A 25,103-nucleotide genomic window follows, 5' to 3' on the forward strand; every position below is an offset into this window, starting at 1 on the left:
AATAAGGGTTTCATTGCGCACTACATGCTAGGCGAGACATAGGTGTGTGCCTGATTGAAATCCCTTACACTTAGCCGCCTCTTCTTCTTTCATTCCAGACTGTCTGGCAGCAATTCAGGAATGGTGTGTGGCCAATGATCTTGTAAAGACTGGAGGGGGGGGGGTATCTGTACTTCTGCCCCCTAAATGGCAGAGTAGAGGCACAGAGCACCCCAGCCAAAGTTCTCTATATGGTAGCTATGGACGAGCAACCAAGGCTTAAGCACTCAGGAGGTGATGTAGGTTGGTTCCCAAGTACAGCGAGTCCCCATGCCCCCACAAATGAATGTCCACACACTGTTATGTGCTAGCACAGTTCTTTATATAAAAATAAGGTTCTGAGATGTATACACAATTCAATAACACACTTTGTACTCTGGTAATTCTATAATGGCAAATCTATACAATTCTAGGTGGTACTACACTTAGACTTGATATTCCTTTAAAATGCATCAACTGCTGGAAGTTATAATAGAATATACATATCATTCATTAAGGTGTATCAACTAGGGCTGTACCGAATAGCATATTTAGTATTCGCCCGAATACTGAATAGTTTGTCAACTATTCGACAGAATCCGAATATGAAGCCGAATAGTTGCTTTATTTAATAATTCATGTTCCAAACTTCAAAAAACACACGTATTAAAACAAATAAAGCACCATTTTAAATGCATTCTATACTTTTATTTCTCTTCATTGTAATTAAATGTAGCATCTTTATTTAAAGTATAAAAGCAAGAAATAAAGCAGATTTAACCAAAATGAAGGGACCAAATGTACAGAAGATTGTTGCATATTCAGTGCCAGTTAAAGTAGGAGGCTTCACAAATGCAAAATGACTACCTTTGTGAATCAGATGCATTGCATTCTCTATCCAGTTGCAAAGTCACTACGGTCAAGTTTCGTAACTTCTTTCCAGCTCACATAGAAATGTATAAAATGGTTCATGTCGGCTCATACAGGACACAAGTCAAGAGGAAATCTGAAATGTGTGACCTCCATCTCACAACTATTCACCCCACCCAAACAAATGCTCACTTTTCACTCATTCTAGCCTCTTTTTCTCGACAATACACAAACATATGCAACTTATAATTCCTGAAAAATATCAGATAATGTTAAACTCAGGGCTCAAGTCCTTAAAAAAAGAAAAGGGGGGACTATGACGTAGGCAATGGGAAGTGACATGACGGGAACTGAAAGAATCTGTGCACATTTCTTTCAGTTTATTTTTTCCAGCTGAAAAAAGTGCTCTTTGCATATAAATATTCTCCAAAAGAAAAGATGGTCCTGTATTGTTACAGGCTAAGTATAAAAGATGAGCACCTTTTTTGTCTAAGAATCTGTAACAAAACGAGCCCTAAAGAGCAGATTACAATATAATATATTTTTCAGCTGTGTGATAGCAATTTGTCTGGTCTAATTCTATTCAGTTTTGCAGACTGAAGTCTATATTTGCCTTTCTGAGTTAATGTTGCATTGTGTTCAAATAAGAATGTCAAAGTATTCTGCAAGAGCCAAATAGCAAAAAACTATTCAGCCGGAGCCTAATAGCTTTTTTTTCAGCCAGAATTCGACCAAATACTTTATCAAAGCCGAAGTTCGGTACACCCCTAGTATCAAAATAGATAATAGGGAAGGAAAGCAGGTTTAAGTTGAGCAATGGCAGACTGCTTTCCTTGGATATAGATGCACAATTCTGAATGAGGACACCCCCACCTGTGCAACCTGTAATAAAGAATTAACAAGCTCAGTCCATAAATGCTCAATAAGCCATGCTTCCTGGTTAAAAGGTTCAACCACCCCAATGTGCCTGAAGTGTTTCTTCGACGGTACATCGAATGGATCCTTTGAAGGGGTACTTCCTTTCAAGCAGTAGCCCCTGGGCGTCGAGAACCTCCAGCAAGAGTGGAACACTAGTGCCATTACAGCAGCTTTGACCTTCGCAGTGCTCTTCGACTATTGTTTCCTCGATGGTGGAAGTCCTGGGAAGGTGTGGCGTGCGGTAGACCTCGATGCAAAGTGTTCAGTGCCACAAATAAGACTCAGTGGACTTCAAAGACCTTTGGTGGTGATAGATGCAGTCCCAGCAGTGGGCGTCGGGTGTCGGAAGTTGCTTTGGTGGTCCTCTGGTCTGTCGGTGCTGCAGCACCTACCTCGGGATCGCTTAGTTGATCGGGATTCTACCACGGGCTGGACCTCGGATCTTCAATCGTCATTGTCCTTGGGACGTTTTTGTTGGCTTCTGGTGGCAGGAAACCCACCGGCAGACTTTCCTTGGTAGCCGACGACCTCGCATTTCTCCGGCGGAACAAAGTGGTCAACGGTGATGGCAAATGAGCCCTGTGTCAAATGTTCTTAGGCAAGTGGAGCTTTCTTGGTTCCGGGTGTCAAGCATCATGGCGTCGAGGTGTCCCTGCTTCTGGCAGACATGATTCGACTTGGCTTCAAGCGGTTACGGAAATCTTCCGAACCCCGGTCGATGTTAATGTACTTCGACCTTGATGTCCAGGCGCTCTCTTCAGGATTCTCGGCTGACCCCTTCCCCGGACGTCAACTCCCAGAACTGGCGTCCAGGGTGCTTTGATGAAGAGCATCGGTTTTTGCACAATGGTCTCTCGTAGCTCGGGGAGAGGTCTCCTAGCCAGGTCCTCTCTTGGATCAGCCGTCGACAGACTCGACAGCTCTTGGATTACATCGAAGGAAGTGCAGCAGCAATCTTCTCTTCCAGCTGGGCTTCAAGATCAGCTTCAAGTTTCGACTTCAGCTTCTGAACAAATTGGTAAGTGAGAGGTCTCCAGATATAGACATCTGTTCCTCATTCACTCTGGCTGAGCCCGGCTCAGTCAGCCAATCATACAGAAGGGCGTTCATTCATGCAGGCAGACAGGCAATCAGGCTCACAGGCATTCAGGCCATTCACTTCCACCCAGACACCCATAATAAGGAATGTGGATTGGGGCAAGCACCCAGCATTTCAGCACACCACACTGCATTCATGTCAGTTTCACGCAGGGCTGTCTCATTCATTGTGTCGCACACAGAAACCTCGGTCCCACACCCTATTCAGAGGTCCCACTCCAAGGATCTACCCACAACATACCGTCACTGGGAAGGCTCCAGCCAGTCTGGCCTGGACTTCCCCACAATACCACATGTAGTTCTTACACCCAAAAGCCATAAGGGGGAAGGGACAGAGTCAGGGCTTCCCATGACTTTGGGAAAAAAAGGTAACGGGCAATAGAAACTAAGAGGCCCCAGGGGCCATCTTGCCTTCTATCAGGAATCCACTGATTCCTATGGCAGCGCCTGGGTATCCAAAATGGAGGATACTCGGAGCTCCTGTCATTTCAGCATGAAGCTGCCACCAGCCCATACCCTCCTCTGTGGGCAACACACAGGTGCCCAAAAACATACACTAGGGGTACAGGGTTGTACCCCAACCCGTGGGTGCCATAAGGGTATCCCAAGGGTCTTGGTTCACCACAACCAAAATGAGGAAGAGCTGCAATGCCCTGGGTTGCCAATGGTCAATGAGATCCCGATTCTGTTGAAGAGGTGTAGAAGTGGTGTCATGTAGATGTTAGAGTGTGGATCCTTGGGGTACTCTGCAGGTAAGTGGGTGAGGCCGGGAATTGCAAGGACCCAAGATACTAGTTTCTGTTCTAGTCGTGAAGCAGGTGATCCAGTGTACAGCTGTTTATTTAATACTAATATCTTCCAGTCTCTTTTGGAGGGTCTCGTGACTGGTGGTGCCAAATGTAGCTGAGATGTCCAGCAGGATGATCGCCCTCTGAGTTTTCACTGGCTTTGTTTTTGTGTATCCCAGGTAAAGCACAGAGCAAATCCTGTACTACTGGCAGGTCTATATGTATGCTGTGCCTCATCCAGGAGGTGGTTTGTTGTCGATGGAATCCTGGCGTTGATCATATATGTTTTTTTTTTTTTTAATTTTTATTTTTTACATTTTGTTTTTTTTTTTAAATTAATTTTGCAGATGAAAGGAGTATATGAGGTAGGGCGGCTGGCTCATATTGGTCAGCTCTGGGCTTTTTAAGCAGACCTCTAATTTATGCAGATTTGTACTTAGCTTGGACACTTCGGTGCTGAAGTCGTTAAGGAGAGATGGGAAGATTGGTGTGAAGACTGGGGATTTCAAAATGGATTTCTAAAGATTGGGGTGGGCATGGATCCTCCGAAGATCCTGATGGATTTCATGGGTCAATGGTAGCTTGTAGGTCCTCCGCAGACAGAAGGCAGTAAGAGAATAGTGAGGATGTTGTGGAAGGTGTTGGTGGTGTTTGGGTGGGAGCCTTCTTTGTTGAGGGGATCATGAAGTTTGAGGATATTTTGGTTGAAATGTGCAGTGATCTGGCCACAATTCTTGGGTAGGGGTAGGGATTGTGTTGCAGGCTGTCAGATTTTTGATTTCTTGTATGGCCTTCTACCTTTCCCTTTCTGTAATGTGCCAAATCCATGCGTTTTGGACTAGTGTGCTTTCTTTGCTTTGACTACTGCAACTCTTTAAAGGCGAAGCTGTTGATGGTAGGTGTATTTGCTAGTGTATAGATAGGTTTTCCTCCAGATTTTTTTTTTTTTTCTCTTGTATTCATTTTTTTTTGTTTTAGTTTTAGACTGGGGTTGAACCATTCAACCATTTTATTTTGAGTATTTTTGACAGATTAAGTGCAATACAGTCCAATATGGAATCTACCTAGTGGAACATGCTGTAGAGTTTCTCATCCAGCGTGTTGGTTGGCCTGTTTGTGGTGGACAGCAGCTTTGTTTGAACTAGTCTTTCTAGTAGGGTGTTGATGTGTGTTTCTTTCCATGATCTATGGTTCTTTTTTTCAAATTTATTTTAGTATTTTACAAAAGAACAAACCCTCTCCCCATAACCCCTTATCCCCCCCTAACCCGTGACCTGCATTTAAGTTTCTTGGTGGTACAACTCTTGCCTCGTCTAGGTGGGCGTCCGTGTCTACAATATGTCCAGTATTCTCAGGTTCTGAGGACACCAGTGCAACATATATTCTCCTCTGAGATTGTCTAGTTTCAATCCCCAGTTTTATCGAAATGTGTCTGTCGCCTTATATTCCGTAAGTGATCCATTCCATGGCCACCATGTCCCAGACTTTACAGAGCCACGCAACATTCGTAGGAGGTGCTTTCTGCTTGCATGTTCTCACTATTACCACCCAAGTAGCTATCAATACGATCATAAAAGCTTTGCGTTGGGTTTTGTTGATATCTGGAATTCCAGATCAAAGAGTCCACACATCCATCCTTTCTGGGAGTAGTTTGGCGAGCCATGCACCATTTTCTGGATCTGAGACTTAATCTCTTCCCAAAACCCTTGTAATAACGGGCAGTCCCACCATATGTGCCTCCAGCCCCCTCTCCCCGAGCACCCCCTCCAACATTATTCAGATATCCCAGGCTACATTATGTGTAGTCTTTCCAGAGTATATTACCATTGTACCATAGTCTTGTACCATGCCTCCCTGATTTGGCTAGATCTGGTTAATTTTGGGATTTGCTCTCAGAGTGTTTCCCAATGGTTGACTGGTACTTCCTCCCCAATTGTGCTCTGCCATTTTAGCATATATGGCTATGTATGGTCGGAAGCGTCAAACTGTAGAATCCCAGATAGGATTGATGCTAGTCGTTTGGATCCCGTATGAGTTGTAATTAATTATTCAAAGGGAGTCAAGCCTCTTTGCACTGCTCTTTTTATGTCTGGTTGTGTCAACCAGTGTCTTACCTGATAGTATTCCATCCTGTCCTTTTCGGACAAGCCTTGGTGTTTGCATTCCTCAAAGGATCTAACCTCTCCCCCGTCCATCATATCTCGCATCCTTTTGCACTCCACTGCTTGCCATCTTGCAAAGGAGCCCTGGGACATTCCCTGGGTAAATTGGGGATTACCCAATATTGGGGTGAATGGGGATGGGATTATGGACAGTTGCCCCTGTCTAATCAGATGGTCCCATATTTCACATACCATGAGAGAATGTGACTCAGACTTATATTCCTACGTCTGTCCTTTCTACTCAACAACAGCACCCCTTCTAGGGGAGTCCCTGCCACCGCTTGATCCATTCTAGTCCATGGTTTTGACATGTGTTTAGAAAACCATACTTGCAGGACTCTCAGCTGAGCTGCCGCATAGTATCTAGCAAAGTTCGGAAGGTCAAAGCCCCCCTTCAGCCTAGGGGCCATCAAGGTCTCTCCTGCTATTATGGGGCATTTGTTTTGCCAAATAAAAAACGATAGAGGAATCTTAACTGGAAGCGCCTGGAAGAGATAAAGAAACCTAGTGAGCACCACCATTTTTATTGAGGCTATCCTCCCTAACAAGGAAATCCGTAGTGGGTTCCATCTGTTTAAATCTGCCTTCATATTTTTGAGGCGTTCCGGGGACTTGGCCCTGTATATAGTCAAAATAGTTAATTTCACCCCAAGGTATGTTATCGTTTCCGTTGCTGTTTTAAATGGGGACATTTTCTGTAAGAGTTTCAGGTGTTTTTTGTAAGACCAAGATTAGACTTAATTCTCATTTGGCCATGTTGATTTTTAGGGACACTATTTCTTCCATCGTGGAGAGTTCTTGCCGTAACTCTGGTATTGGGGTGTCTTGCTCAACAACCTACCCGCGAAAGCTAATATTTTATGTTCTCCCCCCGCCCCAGAATACTATTCCATGAATTGCCGGGTTTCGCCTTATGGACATTAGTAGCCGTTCTAAATACATTGCATATAGGAGTGGGACGACATCCCTGTCTTGTCCCTCGAGAGATCTGCACAATTTCTGATATGCGTGAGTTGATTGAAAGTCTCATAGTGAGTCTGTTGTAAGCGGCCTTAACCATCTGTATACATTTCGGGCCCACTCACATTTGTTCCAGGGCTTCAAATAAAAATGGCCATTTTACCCAGGCGAACACTTTTTCGACGTTGAGCGCTATTAATGGTGCCAGGACTTTACAACTTTCCACTTTTTACTTTAAATGTGACACCCTTCTAGAGTTGTCCCACGTGTGTCTTCCTCAAATAAACCCTTAGTGGTCCGTATAAACTGGGTCTGGTAGGAGAGGTAATAATCGGGTTGATAGGACCCCTGTCTATATCTTAGTGTCCAAGTTTTAGAGGGCTATGGAGCGATAGGACCTGCATAGCTTTGGGTCTTTATTCGGTTTTGGGAGTACTACTACTTTGGCTACTGCCATTGAGGGGGTCACCATACCTCTATGATTCAATTAGTTAAAGAGGCTTGCAAGCTTTAAGCTCAATTTGGTGCAGAACATTTGGTAGAAACAAGCTGGATAACCATCTGGTCCAGGAGTTTTGTTCCGCAGTAGTCCCTTGATCACAGCCTCAACATCCTCGATAGTGAATTCCTTCTCTAGACGCTCCCTATCGGCATCTACCAGTTTACACATTGAAGCCCGCCCAAAGTAGTGTTTTACTGACTGCTGATCGGGATTTTCGGATTTGTAAAAGAAACCATAGAATTCCTCGAAGGAGCGCAGTATCTTTTCTGTCTCAGTTGGTCTCCTCCCATCCCGCTGTTTCAGGGCTGTGATACTACGGTTTGCCTCTTCCCGTCTCAGCTATCTAGCCAAGACTCTATGAGCTCTGTTTGCGTTAATATAATATAATAACACTGTCTGGTATATAAAAGTGATTTGTCCACCCTACACGAGCACAATAACTCCAGCTGAGCTCTAAGGTTTTTCAGCTTTTTTTGAGAAGCTCAACTTTTCTTCTTTGCTAACGTTTGCAAGGTCACTTTTATCTGGGATTCTAATTCTATCAATCCTGCCACCCAGTACTCCTTCCGCCGATTCGTCTGCCATAATCTCTCACGGGAGTATCCAGGCCCACAGCCCTCTGCGCGGTTCCCACCTCTGCACTATAAGTGTTAGTGGTGCGTGGTCAGATAATGAGATTACTTCCAAATGTACATCTTCTATCTCTCCCAGGAGAGCCACAGATACCCAGATGTAATCAATTCTAGACAATGGGCCTCATCACGAGTTGGGCGGTAACGCCGGCGCTATTAGCGCCAGCGCTAATAGCCCTTCCGCCAAACCCGTGATCTGGCGCTAATAGCGCCGGGGGGGTTTGGCGGAAGGGTTATTACCCATGCCCCATTGGGGACATTCAGGAATTCCTCATTCCCCATTGGGCCCAATGGGGAAAATTCACGCCATTACCGCCTGTGAATTTCCCGCCGGCGGTAATCGCGCCGAAAATCAGCAATTTGCTGCGGATTTCCCCCCAGCTAAGAGCTGGGGGGAAATCCGCCAAAGCCATGATCTGGCGGACCCTTAAATGTGGCGGTAATGGCGCTACCGCCGCATTTAAGGGTTACCGCCAGACTCGTGATGAGGCCCAATGTCTGGTGCATGTGAGAGAAACAGGTGTGGCTCCTCTCTTCCCCCTTCACTGCTCGTCACACACCTTTAAGAGCCAGATAGTCAAAGGCATCTCTCAGACTCTTTGGCGGAGGTTGCTCCCTTATCCAATCCCTGAGCTTCTATCTCTTATGGGGTCCCATGCCAGATTGAAGTCTCCTGTAAGGATAATCTCCCCCACCGCAAATGTTTCCAATTTCAGTATTACTTCTCTAAGGAAGTTGACCTGGTTTACATTTGGGGCATATATGGACTCTAGGGCCATTCTCTAACGCCCCAGTTGCACCTGTAAAAATAGGAACCTCCTCGTCTTATCTTCAAGTGTGTGTAGGATTTGCACTTGAAGAGTGCCCCTGAAGCCAATCAGCACTCCTGCCGTTATCCCTTGTGCGTTTGCTTGATAGGTATGTGGGAAGTGTTGGAATCGGGGGAGAGACCTATCTGGTTTCTTTATGTGGGTCTCCTGGAGCATAATCATATCTGCCTGGTAGCGTGTAATCATACCCTCGACTTTTTTGGCTTGACAGGCGAGTTTAGACCCTTACATTGCATGATGTAATCCTAAGTGGCATTAGGCCTGTGTTGGTCTTCCCTTTTTGGTCATACCAGTAGTATATTTTTACTACATTCTAGAGTTTCCCTGCAGGCTTGAGTCCCTACCCTCCCTCCTTCTCCTTTCCCCCTCCTTGCCCCTTCATTCACACATACTAGCCCCCCCTCCCGCCCAACTTCCCTAGACCCAACTTCCCAACCCTCACCCTGTAACGCTCACCTGGTATCCACGGGGACGCCACTCAGCCTTTTCTGACCTCTTACGACCTCGAACCCTTCCCTGGAGGCTATTCGGTTGGAGACTGGGCCTGAAACACAGGATTGGTAGAGTTTAACTCCCTATTGTCTCTGTGTGCTTGAACCCCTTCTTCCCCGGGGTCCAACCCTTCCCTTTGATCCACAGCTCACCTTGTTTTCTTGGATAGTGTGCTCTCCGTGCTGCCTTCAGCGCAGGGGCGCGTTGATTGATGCAGGCTCGTTGCTGCCTAGTTACTTCACTGGCAAGAGTCCGACAGGTAAGTATAATGAGTCTTTTGAACTGTTCTCTAACTTCGTTCCTTTCCTTCCTTAGATGATGGCCGGCGTCCGGGGATGGCGGCGTGCTGCTGAGATGAGTATCGCTGAAGGTGAGTGAGAGCGCGATGCACGATGCACCCCTTTCGTATTTGCATTGAACTGAGTTCTTTTTCTGTGTCTTTTAGGTGCTGCGACGTTTTCAGCGTGGATGCCGGTTATGAAGAACAAATGCTGTGGGTAAGCGCGGTATGCAACGCCTCTAGATGTTTCCACGCTAAACTGGATTGTCTTTTCCCTCTTGCAGATGGACGAGAAGTTCCGGAGACACAGTTCCCCCAGAGTGGCTAGGATTCAGGTAAGCGTTTGAAGCTCGTACAGTATTTAAAATAAGCAAAGATTTGCAGAATGCTTACTAATGCCTTTTTTTCTGTTCTTTTCCCTTTTCCTTAGGGAGCGGCGTGCCGGGATGGGAATGACACCGCCGAAGATGCCCGCAGAACAGAAGGAGCGATGACTGATGGGCAGAAGCGCCGGAAGGTAAGGTTGTTCCTAACGGTGTTCTTGTTCTTGCAGGAACTGAGCGCAGAAGAAAGATGCAGGCCTACTGGAGACCGATCCGAACACGGTGAGTGCCACGCTGCAGGTGCAGAAAACGCAGAGCATGTTTCTCAGCCTGGGTGTAGCTCAAATAGTCTCTGGGTATCCCAGGTGCCTCTATGCTAAACCACACCCAAAAGACTAGACCGCACATGCAGTTCTGGGAACCGAAATATGTGGGGGCATCCATCTTGTCCCCATCAATGCACTACAAGTCCAATCCCCAATGTTATCCTATGGGAGTGTGTGAGTCTGGTGCCACAAGCGCCAAGTCTGACTCCAAGTGGGTCTTTGGAGGGATGGAGAGGCCCTTGAGGGCCATGTAGGTGATCGTGGCCTGGCTCCAGCCTGACATCTTGGAGGGCTGGGGACATGAGGGGCAGGAATCATGACAGCACTCCCCTCCCCCCCCCACCCAAGGCCTCTCTCAAGGTGGCCCTTCTGTCTGGTCCTGGTTTGGTTGGGTGGTTTTGATGAAATCGTATAAGCAAGCGAGGTGCATGGATGTACTCACAAGGCTCCCATGTTCTGTCTTGTGGACCATACCCCTTCCAGTCTACTAAGTAGTATGATTTGGATCTGACGTACTTTGAATCTAGGATGTCCTTGACATCGAATTCTGGCTCCCCGGTGACTACTACTGGCTGCAGCGGCGTTGCTACCCGGGTCCCAGGTTGAACAGGTTTAAGGAGAGACACGTGGAACACAGGATGAATTTGCATGTTTGACGGCAAAGCTAGTCTGACCGCCAAAGGATTTATCACGGAGGTGATGGTGACGGAAAGTTCGGGCTCCTTTAATGGACACGTGTTTAGACGCCAGCCAGACTTTGTCTCCCACTTGGTAGTTGGGGGGCCTTTGCTCGGTGTTGATCAGCAAACTTCTTTTGGCGATTCTTAGCTTGAAGTAGGTGTTAGCTGCCCTTTTAAAGGTTTGAGAAATGCTTGTGTGCAAGGTTTTGACTGCTGACATTTCCAGGGTTGTAGGAACGTCCAACTCAGAAGTACTTGGGTGCCTGCCATACATGGTATAAAAGGGTGTCTGCCCAGTGCTGGTGTGTAGGGAATTATTATAAGCATATTCAGCTATCCATAATAGGTCGAACCAGCTTCCTTCAGCTTGGTGTAACATGCAACGCAGATACTGCTCGAGCGTCTGATTTGTCCTCTCAGTTTGACCATCCGTTTGGGGATGGTGACTGGTGGATAGCCGGTTGCCGATCAGGGCCATAGAGCAGCATTTTCTCCAGAAGTTAGATACAAATTGAGTACCTCGGTCTGAGACCAAAACTGAAGGAAAACCATGGAGCCGTACGATGCCTTCAAGAAATACCTTTGCCAGAGTGGAAGCATTTGCGAGCCCCTTAAGAGGAATGAAAAGTGCCATTTTTGAAAATAGGTCCACGACCACAAGAATAGTTTTAAACCCTTGACTGGGTGGTAAGTCAGTAATAAAATCGAGGGACAATGTGTGCCAGGGTGCTGGTGGGATTTCCAATGGTTGTAATAGCCCAGCCGGTTTCTGCTTGGATGACTTGTTTTGAGCACACACTCCACAAGATAGGATGAATTGGATAATGTCTTTACGCCACGTGGGCCACCAATAATTTCGTTTTACCTTGGCTATGGTTTTAGCGATTCCGGGGTGGCCCTCGATCAAGGAATCATAACCGGACATGACTTGTTCTCGTAGTTCTTGGTTTGGTAAGAATAAACGATTCCTGAAGTAGGGCAACTGATCTTTTATCATGTAATGTTCTCCTTGTGCACTCCACGCTTGTAATTGCTCCGGACTCATCAGGTTTTGGATTTCTTCATGTAAATCTCTTTGAGTTATGGTTGCTGTGATTCCTAGGAGCTTGTCACTCGGGATGATTCCTATTGGGTCAGCGGTCTGATACCCTTGCTCCTCCACCCCCATACGGGAAAGGGCATAGGCACCCCTGGTCGAAATGTAATCACGTAGTCATATTCAGCAAAAAAACGAGCCCAACGTAGTTGTCGTGAGGATTAGGCCTTTGCCGTTTTTAGGTACTGGAGGTTACGGTGGTCCGTTATTACGGTGATTGTGTGTCTGGCACCCAAGAGGTAGTGCCGCCATGCCTTAAAGGCTCACTTAATGGCCAGGAGTTCTTTGTCTGTGATAGCGTAATTGAGTTCAGGGGGTGTGAATTTACGTGACCAGAAGGCAACAGGGTGTAACTGGCCCGTTTCGGGGTCCTTTTGTGAGAGGACGGCTCCCATAGCCATGCTTGAGCCGTCCGTTTGCACCAGGTATGGGAGATCAGGGCGAGGGTGGCGTACGATTGGGGCAGATGTGAATCTTGCTTTGAGTTTCTGGAAAGCCTCCCCGGCTTCTGTTGTCCACTGGAACTTTGTGTTGCTTTTCCTTAGTAATGACGTGATGGGATGCACGATTTGTGAAAATCCTGGGATGAACCGGCGGTAGAAGTTTGCAAAACCCAGCATACTTTGAACCCCCTTGAATGAATTTGGGGATGGCCAGTTCAGGATAGCATCTACCTTGTGTACATCCATTCGGATTCCATTCGGGCTGAGAATAAAGCCCAGGAATTCCACCTCGGGGACGTGGAATGAGCACTTTTCGAGCTTGGCTTAGAGCTGGTGTTGACGGAGTTTCTCCAATACGGATCGGACGTGTTTAACGTGGTCCTACTTTGATGCGGAATATACTAGGATATCGTCGATGTACACTAGAGCACAGACCTCAATCAATTCCTGTAGGACATCGTTCATGAAGTATTGAAATGCAGCAGGCGCGTTGCAAAGGCCAAAGGGCATTACTTGATATTCGTACAAGCCATATTTGGTGCGAAAAGCGGTTTTCCATTAGTCCCCCTGTTTTACGCGAACAAGGTGATATGCCCCCCTCAGGTCTAGTTTTGTGTAGATTTGGGCATCTTTGACTTGATCAAGCAATTCAGGGATCAGTGGCAGGGGGTAGCAGTGTTTTACAGTAATCTGGTTCAGTGCGCGATAGTCAATGCACGTTCTCAAGTCCCCCTCCTTTTTCGGTACGAAGAATAAAGGACTGGCTGCTGGAGACTTCAAGGGACGGATGAACCCGTTGGCCAGGTATTGGTCAAGATAGGCCTTCATGTGCTGGTTTTCTGGTTCCGTGAGTGCGTAAATTCGCCCACAAGGGATTTGTGCGCCGGGTATCAGGTCGATTTGGCAATCGTATGGTCTATGCGGTGGCCGGGTATTAGCCTGTTCTTTCTGAAAGACATCTTGAAAGTCCTGGTATTCACTTGGTAGGGTGCCGATTGCCACAGTCGCAAGCGTGGAGGTTCTGGTGTCTATTGGTTGTTTCTCTTGGCGATAACATGTGTGGTGCAAGTCTCGGGAAAGGCCAATTCTTTTGCTCGCCAATCGATTCGAGGATTGTGAGCTACCAACCATAGCATTCCCAAAATCAACCGGAACTGTGGTGCCTTAATGAGGTCGAAAACGATCAATTCTTGGTGTCCATCCTGGCACAGAAGGGTTAAAGCTGCAGTGCATTGGGATACTGGACCAGAAGCTATTTCCGTGCCGTCGACAGTGGTAACAGTGTCGGTGGTTGATTTAGGGCGTAACGGAAGCCCCATCTTTGCAGCAAGATCCTGGTTTATGTAATTCCCAACTGCTCCACTGCCTATGTACACTCTTACTGCGTGCATCCGAGATGGTTGTTGGTGATTGATCGAGACCACAGATAGTGCAAAATGGGAGGTCTGTAGTTCACTTTCTTCGCTTGACAAGTGGACCCCTACACTTGCTGCGCAGGGGAGTTTTCCGATTCCTTGATGGTATCTTCCTTGTCCATGGCCCCTACCGTCCTCCTCGGTGGCTTCACAGGGCACTCTTTAAGGAAATGACCTGACCTTCCACAGTACAGACATAACTGCTGCTGTCTCCTTTTATCCCTTTCCGCTTTAGTCAAGGGGAATTTGACCCCCCCCGATTTGCATTGGTTCTCCTGAACCTTCCGTTGTTCGGGCAGTATTGTCCTTTGAACGCACATACATAGGGCGAGGGTCCGGTATGGTTCGATCTGCTCTTCGGTCCTGCAACCTATGATCCAGTTGAACAAAAAGGTCAATTAATTCTGAGCAGTCTTTCGGGGGTTTCACTACTTGTGCGAGAACATCCTTGAGCTCCCCCCCCCGCAACTCCCGATGAAATAACGTGGTTCTCTTCTCCACTGGCCATTCTGCTTCAACTACGAGTCTATTGAAGGTGGCTATGTATGTTAATAGGTCTTGATTCCCTTGGCGTAGGGACAGAAGTTTGTTGTCTAATGCCTGCCCATGAGTACGACGGGCGAACAGCTTTTCCATCTCCTGCTGAAAGCCCCTGAAGTCATGCAGCAAAGGATCGTCTTGGGCCACAAAGTGTACAGACCAGTCCGCGGCGCTACCACTCAGGTTGGATAGCACAAAAGCGACCCGTGATTGGTCATTCGGAAAGGCCCCTGGCCTACAAAGGAAGTGCAGGCGGCACTGGTTCATGAACGTTGCAAACCTCTTGGGATCCCCAGTAAATCGTTTGGGCGGGGCCAAGGGAACTTCCCCAGGAAGGGTTATCTGAACGGATTTGGCTGATGGCGCTGGCATCGAGGGCACGCTTCCCAGCAATGGTGAATGCCCTGCTTGTGACTGGAGAAGTTGCCGGCTTAAATCATCAGTGCGTTCTTTGGCTACTATCAGCTCTCTCCTCAGAGTGTTGGTCTCCTGCCTGGCTGCATGTACTTCGGAACATAGCTGCCCCAACATGTGGGCTAATTGGTCTGATGTTTCCATGACTCCCAGGTGGATTTTGATGTGAGGCTTTGCGTTCTGTAACGCTCACCTGGTATCCACGGGGGCGTCACTCAGCCTGTTCTGACCTCTTATGACCTCAAACCCACCCCCCTTCCCAATTCCTGGTCAGGGCCTGAGTTCCCAAGAACCACCCCAGATGCTGTCCTGGGGCCTTAGACCTGGTTCAACCCCAGGAAACTCCCCATGCAGGGTGAACTAGACCCCATAACAGATACCAAGATCAATTCTCACCTCCCACTCCCTCCGGATGCATCCTTTCATAATGGCTTGTGTTCCCTCCCATCTCCCCTTTCACCATTCTCTCAGAGCCCCGTGGCTAGGTGCTCCAATCCACTGTTTCATGTAGATTTTCTAACTCCTCATTTGAACCGGGGCCCTTTCAGAATTACGTCTCTGCTTCCTCCCCTTAACCTTCTCCCAGACTATTCCCAGGATCTATTGCCCTCTCCAGTGTGAGCTAATCTAGGCACTTGTGTCTGGTGGGCATCTTCTTCCATGTTCATTAGCGACAACCACTTGTCGTAGGTCGTGACTTTGTTGCTTCCCTTCCCACGTAAACAGGACCCCAAACGGCAATGTCACTTGTAAGCAATGTTTTTGGCTATTAAAACTTTTGTCCGCGGGTGTATAGCCTTGAAATGAATGAATAAAATGTATTTATACCACGCATCACTGACCCTAAGGCTTAAGAGCGCCGACATACAAACAATTACAGAATACATAAGTGACTTAAAAAAGAAAAACGGAAAGTCTATAGTATAAAAACAATTAACAAAATAGCCTCCTAAGAAGACGGCAACACATTATGTTATACAGCAATATCTTTAAGGGGTAAACAGATCAGTTCAGAACAATTCTTAACTTGGATCGAGAATTGGTGTCCAAATTGTTCATCCTAAAACAGAGGAAGAGAGCTATGGCCACATCCAACAACAATACAGTCAGTGTTATCAGTGGAGCACCAGTTGTTTAACTGTATCCTTCGGAGGACCTTCAGATCCTGCGTTCTTATACAGTTGGAGCCCACTCTTTGAGCCAAGAGAAAATGTTATTCTTCAGAGATTCCCTGGATTCATATTGCCTAGGCTTATTATTTGTAATGATAAAGTTTCTGTGGTCCAGGACAAAGCTCCTTATATTAGGATCCTCAATTTTGGTAATTGTAGACTTTCTTTGGCAGATATCTTTGAGTAATGGAAGGACCGGATATGGAGCTTGTTTAGCTGAGCTCAGAATGTTCTTCCCCAACGCAGTATCCCCTGAGTCTGGATTAGAGTGCACTACCCTAAGCTGCAATGATCAATCATTGAGTGGAGCCTCACTATAGTCCGTTTGACAGCCTTGATGAAGCCCACTCCGAAAGAGATGGGTTTGAGAGGACTTATCCAGTTTCTGATGTTCTATATGTCCCGACTTTTGATCATTTACCGGGTGGGCGATGAGCACAATTGAACTAATGGAGGTCACCCATGCTTGGAAATCCTCAGTTAGCACAGGCAGAGAAATCTCGCTTACTTTCTTTAAACAACGGCCAGTTATCTGATGATTTAGAAGCCCCCATTTTGCTGACATTGTTAACCCTTTGCCCTTTGCATACCATGTCCAGCGTTTTGTTTAATGTAACAGACATAGCTTCGGCACCCAGAGGCAAATGGCTCTTTAGATTGTAAGGATCTTTGGCTGCTAGTAGCCCAGAAGTACCCCATTAGACTTCAGGTTGGTCCAGCACCATTGCCGGAGGGCTGGTAGCATTAGAGGGAAGAGGAATGTAATCATTCTTGTGAGTTTTATTGCTGATCATACGATTGTTAAGCATGAGGCGTTCTTTTTTAAGCTTTTGCCTTCTTAGAGCACTCAGTGCTAAAACATCCGATATGCAACTGCCACTTCTATGGGGAGTTAGAGGCAGTTGTGAGAAAGGATTTGCTTTGTCTATGACTTCAGGCTGAGTAGGCCGGTCTAGGATCATAATGTCCATACTGTATGGATATAGATAGCCCTCTAGTAGACTGCTGCACCAAATAACTGCAAGCAGCCTGTGAAAATAGCCACAGGGGGCGTATGCGCACGAAAGGTAGTGCTGATGCAGCTTGCCAGGTAGTTGCAGCGTGCGAGGCGAGGCGACGGCCTGCTTCTGTGTTCCCGGGCGGAGGAGTGAGAATCACACCCTCCCACGTCGGCGGACATCTTGGAATCTGTCGATGGTTCTTTTGAAGATTCTGAGAGGTGTTGTCTTAGTGAATATTGCAAAAGGGATAGGTTACTGGCCAACCCAGCAGCAGACAATGTTTCTATTTTCATTGCCATCCAGTGTGTGTCCTGCTATTTGGGAGGGAGCACTACCCATATGTTTCCGATGTAATGCAGCAAGGGTCACCCCAAGTGACTCTCTGTAATAGTGATGTTTTCTTTCTTGAGCCAGGTGTTGAAATCTCCAAGTAAAGTACGTGGTTGGTGATCTGCGGCCAGGATGGCGGAGGCGGCAGTAAGGTTGTCTGCAAAGTGTGGGCTTTAGGAGGGAGGTCAGTGGATTAAGAGGAAGCTTAGTGCAACTGTGGGTAAGATGCAGCAGGTCAGAGCGAGAGATTCACAAACTGCGATTATGTCGATGGAGGTCTTTCAGACCATGAAAGCGAGTTTGTGCACCAGCTAGGTCACCACCTCTACTTTTGGTAATAAGCAAAGATGATCTTGAAGCCTGATGGGATACTCTTGTGAATAACAAGTACTAATAATCAGAGAGCCATGTTACTGTGATGAAGAGTAAGTCTATCTTGTCTTTGGATAGAAGAAGACAGTTGTCAGAGGAGTGCTGGAGACGGATTGTGCATTAATCAGGAGGCATAGTGTGCCTGTCGTTTCAGTGTGGCTTCAGCTGGTTGGGCGAGTGTCATTGGGTTCTTCATGGCTGCTTTCGTTAGTTTCCAGAGCTTCATGATAAGGCTTTCAGATTTAAGGAGGCTGAGCAGGCCTGGCACGTCTCTATCAGTTCCTGGTGAGTGTTGGCTGTGGTGGATGGTTTACGGTGTCTCCTGATGAATGGAGGTGCAGGGATTGTTAATCCAACCCCAACCTGCCTACTTTGAAATTAAACGTGTTGACCTATACTTTGGTTGGCTTGTTATTTGTGCACAGGAAGCATGAAACCCGTGTTTTACAGGGCCATGAAGTGCTGCAGTACAGGATAACATATACAAGGAAGAGTCTGCAAATGTGACAAGAGCTCATATAGACCACATTCTAGGAGCCTGCACGCACATTTTCTTATTGTGACTTGTTTCGTTTTTGTAATACATGTTTCTAATTCACAGCAGTGATGTTACCCCCTTGTTTAATTTTATGGAGATCACTTCAATCATACAAGTTTTAGGATTTGGAGGCATTGCTTTATTTCTTCTTTGTGAATAACAATCTGTGTGTCAGGGTAGTCCAATTTTAATTAATAACAAAAGTCTTTTATTGAAGTTCATGTCGTAGCTGCAAGTTTCTTGACTGAGGCTGAAAGAAAATGTAGTCCTAAATGCGCGTTGACGGCTGCTTTTTGTGTCCTCTTTCACTTCATCTAGAATTGACCCCTATGGATTTGAAAGGCCGGACAGCTTTGACTATGCTTCTTATGAGGAATTTGTTTCCAGGTATCTGGTGATACTCGCCCGGAGAGCTATTAAGTGGTCAAAACTTCTGCAAGGGACCAGCGGGGTGGAGAAAAGTCTGAGAGGTAAGGCTGCATTTTGGATGTATTTTTATTATTAATTTGCAACACTGTCAATCATCATTGAAACGGAGCCCATAACCACTCCGATCACACTAGCATTGTCAAAACCAATCGTTTGGGCTGTTGTATGGTGAAAAACATGTTTAGTTCATGCACCAAGACACAGCCAATGCAAAACACTTTGGGCCTCATCACAAGTTGGGTTTCATCCCTCAAATGCAGCGGTAACGCTATTGCTGCCCCATTTAAGGGCTGGCCCAATCATGAGTTTGGTGGTAAGAGTTTTACCTCCAGCTTTTTGCAGGCGCAATTACCGCCAGTGTTAATAGCGCCCCCCAACCCCTTTGGGTCCTCTAGACACAATGGGGAATGGGGATTTACACCATCCCCCGCAACTCAGGATCTGGCGCAAATTGCGCCGTACAGAGTTGCGGTAATGCAAAAAGCGTTGAGCGGTATACTGGCGCAATTAGCGCCGGCATACCGCCCAACTTGTGATGAGGTCCTTTGTCAGCATGCGCGCAATGTATGCAACAATCGCTGGCGGGGGGCGACTGCGACTTGTAAGGCCCTGGAGGTGAACCAGGCAACAACAGCAAGAACAGAACAGAGTTAGGGAGGAAGAGGAGGAAGAGGAGGAAGAGGAGGAGGAAGAGGAGGAGGAAGAGGAGGAGGAGGAGGAGGAGGAGGAGGAGGAGGAGGAGGAGGATAGTGGGGAGAAAAAGAACAGGTTAGCACAGGAGAGGTAGAGAGCAGGAGGAAGAGAAGAGGAGGGTCTTGAGGAGTTTCCGGAACGTAAGGTGCTCCGGCTCAAGACGGTGAGGCAGGGAGGCTCTTCCAGAGGGAGGCACCTGCAGAGGATAAAGATCTACCCCCAAATCTGTTTACAAAAGCAGCTCACCCGCAGATAGTTGGAAGTGGACGAGCCTCTAGGGGGAGATTATTTAGGAAGAGAGCGTTGTATATAGTGCGGGCCCCGGCCCTAGAAAGCCTTGTGGATTATGCAGGGGGTCTTGAACTTGATCCTTGCAGCCACGGGGAGCCAATGGGGGATTTCAGTACTGGTGAGATGCGGTCCGTGGGCTTGAGGCCAAGCATAAGTGTTGCGGTTCTGTTCTGGATGAGTTGTAGAGGACGGAGAATATAAGTAGAGAGATTGAGAAAGGGGCTGTTGCAATAGTCCAGCCTATAGTGAACCAGGGCTCTTGAGGTGGTGAGCCTCTGGGGAATGTAAGCAATGGTAGAATAGCTCTGAGGAGGTGCAGTTCGTAGTGGGACTTTTTGGAGATGTCTGAGATGTGAGAAGAGAAGAAGAGTGGAGTCAAAGATGACCCCTAGATATTTTGCCTCATTGGTAGGTGTGGGCGCAGGGCCAAGGGAGGCCGGCCAGTGGGAAAGCAGGAGCAGGTGTCCCAACGAGGACGATCTCTGTCTTACTGGCATTCAGGCAGAGATCGTTCACAGCACACCAAGACTGAATTGCGGGTAGACAGTCAGGGATGAGGGAGGAGGATTGCGTGTCATCCACATAACACTGAAGTTAGTGGTAAAGGTAGAGATCCTGTGGGCCAAGGGGGTCGTGTAGATATTGAAGAACCAGGGAAATAGGCTAGATCCCTGGGGGACACCACAAGTAGAGAGAGGGTAGTGGAGAGTTCAAGGACCCAAGTTCCACCTGGGAGGGCCGGTCGAAGAGAAAGGAGGTGAGCAACGCCTGATCTGTGATGCCCAGGGTATCGGACACTGGTGATCAGGATTTTGTGGTTTACCGTATCGAAAGCAGAAGAGAGGTCTAGAAAAATGAGGACAGAGTGAGAGTTGGAGTCTAGATTTGAGAGCAGGTCTTCACGGGTGTTCAGAAGAGCAGTTTCCGTGCCTCTGGATGTTCTTAAACCAGACTGATGGTCATAGAGACAACCAACACATTCAGTGTGGAGGGTACGTTGAGTGAAAGCCAGCTTCTCCAGGAGTTTTCCCACGTAATGGGTGATGGCGATTGGGCAGTAGTTTGCCGGAATAGACGGTTCGGCAGAGGGTGCACAAGAGTGCTGGAGAGGAGAGGGAAAAACTCCAGTGGCGAAAGAGAGGTTGCAGAGGTCGGCCAAGGCTGGAGCGAGAGTGTAAATATTGTCCTTGATGGTTTTGGAGAGGCAGTGGTCCACCTTTTTGGAAGAGGCTTTCATAGACCGGACCTGTCTAGTGACCCCATCCGGTGTGACAGGGGGTACGGCAAGGATCTTGCCGTCTTCAGAGAGAGTGTCAACATTCGTGACAGAGCTGTCCTTGAACCATGTCTCAGTAAGAGCAAGAACATCAAGGTCCAGGAGTTCAAGGAGGTGGCAGATGTCAGAGGAGTGCTTGACAACAGAGAGAGAGTTTAGTTTGGCAACATGGAGCAGGTTGCCACTCCTGAAGGACTTGTGGGGGTTGGGTGCATGGGACATAGCCCTCCCCCCCGTAAGCGGCAAGATTGCCTGAGAGAGGTAGGAGGAGGCAAGGATGACAAGGGTGTTAATGAGGAGGGGGCAGGCAAGGGAGCCAGGATAGTGGAAGATGGCAAGGGAGCCAGTGTGAGAGGATCCGCAGGAGGCAAGGGAGCTCCAGATGCGATGGCAGTGGGTGGCCAGGGCCGCAGGGTGGAAGAGGCTGACGAGGAGTTCAGTGTAATGCGAGTAGGCAAAGGAGCCTGTACAGTTGTAAGCGACAAGGGTGGGAGTTGTGAGGGAGGTGGTGAGGTTGATGGGAGGAAAGGTAGTCAAGGTGGGAATAGTTGGCAGGGGAGCCTGGGCGGCTGTAGAGGTAGGTGGCAAGGGAGCCTGTGAATACATTTTATTATGCCAGTTGTCTATTTGCAGTTCAACGTAAGCCATTATCTCTCAAAAGTCTGCTTAGAAATAACAATGGCGGGTGCACTACAGCAGAGTTTGACATTATTGCTTTTTCAAACTAGGTCAAAGACCTCCCAAGAGGATGTTTTAAACGAGAGGGGCATAGGGGATAGGGTTTGTCTCTGCCATTGTCAAATTAAGATCTATTCTTAGTCTGTCTCCATTAGCCTTTCAAACACGACTTTACTTTTTGATTCTGGTTTTTAAGAACACAGCTTGTCGTTAGGTTTTTAGGTTTTGCAGCTTTAAACTCCGGTTACAGTGTGGGCATATGCACTGGGGGCGGATTGCCTGGCTATGGCTGCGAAAACGTTGGGCTCTTCAATTATACACTCACATGTACTTGCCAACCTGAAGTGAAATTATGTGCATTTCAGTGTTTTTTTTTTTTTGCTGGCTATTCTCTAGTAGATATAGAAATTGGGGGCGTAGTCAAATTGTGAAAACTGCATGGCCACAGATTCTGATTGGAGAAGAAGTGGCAAACCCCTTGTTTTCCTTTTTAACGAATGTCCCCAAAGTGATATATATATATATATATATATTTTTTTTTTGCAGCTGTTAAGAGAGAAGTGAAACCTCTTGTTTCAAATCGTCCATCTGTCCTTGCTGCTCTAAGCATCCTACATAAGGTTTGCAGTTAGAGATAAAGGTGGAAGAGGCAAACACCACGGAGTATCTGAAAGGTGATGTTTGCTTATAATTCGGGTCGGCACTGTCCAACTAATGAGTGTTCGGAGCTTTTAAATACTTGTTGTGACGGAGACCAATAAACGGGCCGTGGCACTGTAATATGGCACAGTTGTCTCATAAGCATGTCAACTCTCGTGGGCGAACCTATTGCAACCATAATTCCTTCTCCGATTACAAAGGGAAGCTCTGTAGTGTTCTCCGAGACCTAATCAACCCTTTGTGCGCGCCGGAGAGAGGCCAAATCACATCTGTCTCGACAGGTACAGAAGCTTTGATTTCTAGGTGAGCATAGACTTCAGCATGCACTTTATAGTTCTGCCCCCTGTCCTGACGGTGGGTTTATGGGGAATCTCGTCAAGGGATTTTAGTATTTCTTTAGCTGTGCCGTGCACTGCCATGGCAGTGGTAGAGGATGTAGTAAAGGGAATCCCCGACAATGGATTGTGTTGTGCATCCCCCTCTGGTACCTGCGCTGATTTATTTATTTACTTATTTCGTGCGTGCCATAGCCCGTAGGCATCAGGGCGCAGAGGGGGAAGATTGAAAGAGGGTTAACAAAGATAGATATAGTTGCTTAGAAAAAGAAAATGGTCTTTATTACTTTTTTGAATGTAGTCCAGTTCCCTTCTCGACGCAGCTTTATCGGTAGTTTATTCCATGCCATGGCGGCCTTCACAGCATACGACTGTTCTTTTCCCTTTGCCCTTTTGGATCTAGGGCAAGCTCGTTGCATAGTCTTTCTATCTAGTAGTCCTAATGGAGTTCTGAATGGCAATGCGCTCTTTAGATATTCTTGCTTCTACAGGGAGCCAATGTAGATTCCTTCTGTGCAATATGTGCTCATGTTTGTTGACATTTTTTATGACTTTAAACGCGTAATTCTGCAAAATCTGCAGCTTTTTGACACATGCTTTCTGGCTCCTCCAGCAAGGCATTGCAATAATCCAACCTTGGCATTATTAAGGCTCTGACCAAGGTGATGCAATTAGTGTCTTAGATGAAGGGTTCTAACAGGCACAGAAGCCTTAAATAGTACTGGGCATTCTTGAAAACATTTGCAACTTGGGCATCTGCATTGAGTGATGCCTCACTAATAACGCCAAGTCTTTTTATTTTGCTCATTGTTTTTATAGCATGTTGGTCTATGCAAAAATTAGCATAGGCAGTTCCTAATTGTTCTCTAGCTTGGGCCGATCCGAAGACAAGGAGTTTGGTCATCTGACTGTTGAGACATAGCCTGTTTTCTGCGATTCATATTGGTATTTTTTCATATACGGACATAACAAAGCTGGCATCTTTTTCTTAATCTCCACTCAGCCTAAAAATAACTGAGTGTTGTCAGCGTAATTAGTAAAGTGGAGCCCAATGGAATCTAAGAGTTCACACAAAGGACGACCGGAAACATTGAAGAGGGTGGAGGACAAGCATGCCCCCTGGGGAACTCCACATGTTATGGTCTGCGGGTTCAGAAAGGCATTTCCCCAAACAATCTTGGACATCCTATTACTAAGAAATGCTTGAAACCATTCCACTGTGTTGGCTGAACAGTTACCAATTACAGTTTAGGATGATTTACAAGATCAAAGGCTGCAGAAAGGTCTAAAAGCATCAGCAGCCCTGATTTGCTTTCATCCATTATGTCCAACATATCAGTTTGCAAATCAAGCATGGTGGTCTAGCCCGATTGTTGTTGGTGTAAAATGTCTGACTTCTCCAAATGTATCTGAAATTGAGTGGCAGCCACTTTATCGACTACCTTCAGCAAATAGGAATATTGGTGATAGGTCTAAGATTGGAATAAGTTGCAGGATCTAGGTTAGGCTTTTTTAGTAGGGGTGTGACAGTAACGTTTTTCAAAAGATCATGCATGTTGTTAACAGAAAATGAGGCGTTTATAAAACGAGTCATGACGGGTGTGAAAATCTCTGGATGCTATGCCTATTTTAGAGGGAAGAGCATCTGTTTGACAAGTTGTAGGGTGCATTTCTTTAAGGATTTTGATAGAGTCCACAGTAATGGTTTCAAACGAGAAAGGAGGAATGTTAGATGCTTTGAATTCAGAAACAGAAGTTTGGGAGGTAGATTTTTCCATATCTTTTTATAATTTTTGCCAGCAAAGGCTTTCTGCTCTGCCCCACAGTCTGAATTATTCAGAGTAAACTGTTATGTCAGAGCTTTAGGCTTTTCTAGTGTCCTGATAATCTTGAATAATTTCTTGGTATTTGCAGAACTCGAGATTTGAGAGTCAAAGAAGTCCTTTTTAGCATGGAAGATTTCCGTCCGGTAGTTTTTCTCTATGGCTTTCCATTTGTCCTTGCTCTCTTGAGATTGCGTTTTCATCCATGAACGTTCAGCCTTCCTCCTTTATTACTTCAGGGAGACAAGGTGCGGGGAATACCATTTCTGATTACTTTCTCTTTCCCTGACATTCTTCTCTTTCAGGGATGCTACCTGGTTTAGCATCTTGTGGATGCATTGAACATAACTAGATGCAAGTGAGAGAGATGAATCTTGGTTAGATGTGGAAACAATCAATGTATTATTGCAAGTCATCTGATTTTTATTTTGTTAAAATTTCTACTTATTACTTTGTGTAGGTTGTTAATCCTAGAAGCAGCTTTTTCCGGAAGAATAGTGTCAAAAGTCACGGTGTAATGGTCTGACCAAATACATGGATTAATATGGAGCATTTGTAAATGTAAATGTCTGGCAGCAACCCAATCGAGGGGATTGCCATGTGTATGTGTAGGTTCCTTATTCGGTATAGAAAAATCACGGCTGTGAAACAATTGTTCTAGGTCGGTGGCTTCTGAATATCGAGGATTCCCTGACCATTTATTGAAGTTGCTGAGTAT

General features: G+C 46.5%; 1 protein-coding gene across 1 annotated transcript in view; it reads left to right on the plus strand.

The window, feature by feature from the left end:
• GRTP1 (growth hormone regulated TBC protein 1) overlaps positions 1 to 25,103 on the plus strand; it is a 987,655-nt gene that overhangs the window by 67,570 nt on the left and 894,982 nt on the right. The window contains exon 2 of the mRNA XM_069637149.1: positions 18,519 to 18,670. Coding sequence (XP_069493250.1) covers positions 18,519 to 18,670 — 152 coding nt within the window. The remainder of the gene's footprint in view (positions 1 to 18,518; positions 18,671 to 25,103) is intronic.

This window comes from Ambystoma mexicanum, chromosome 7p (assembly GCF_040938575.1).
Source record: "Ambystoma mexicanum isolate Mex_15411 chromosome 7p, UKY_AmexF1_1, whole genome shotgun sequence".
Taxonomy (NCBI): Eukaryota; Metazoa; Chordata; class Amphibia; order Caudata; family Ambystomatidae; genus Ambystoma; species Ambystoma mexicanum.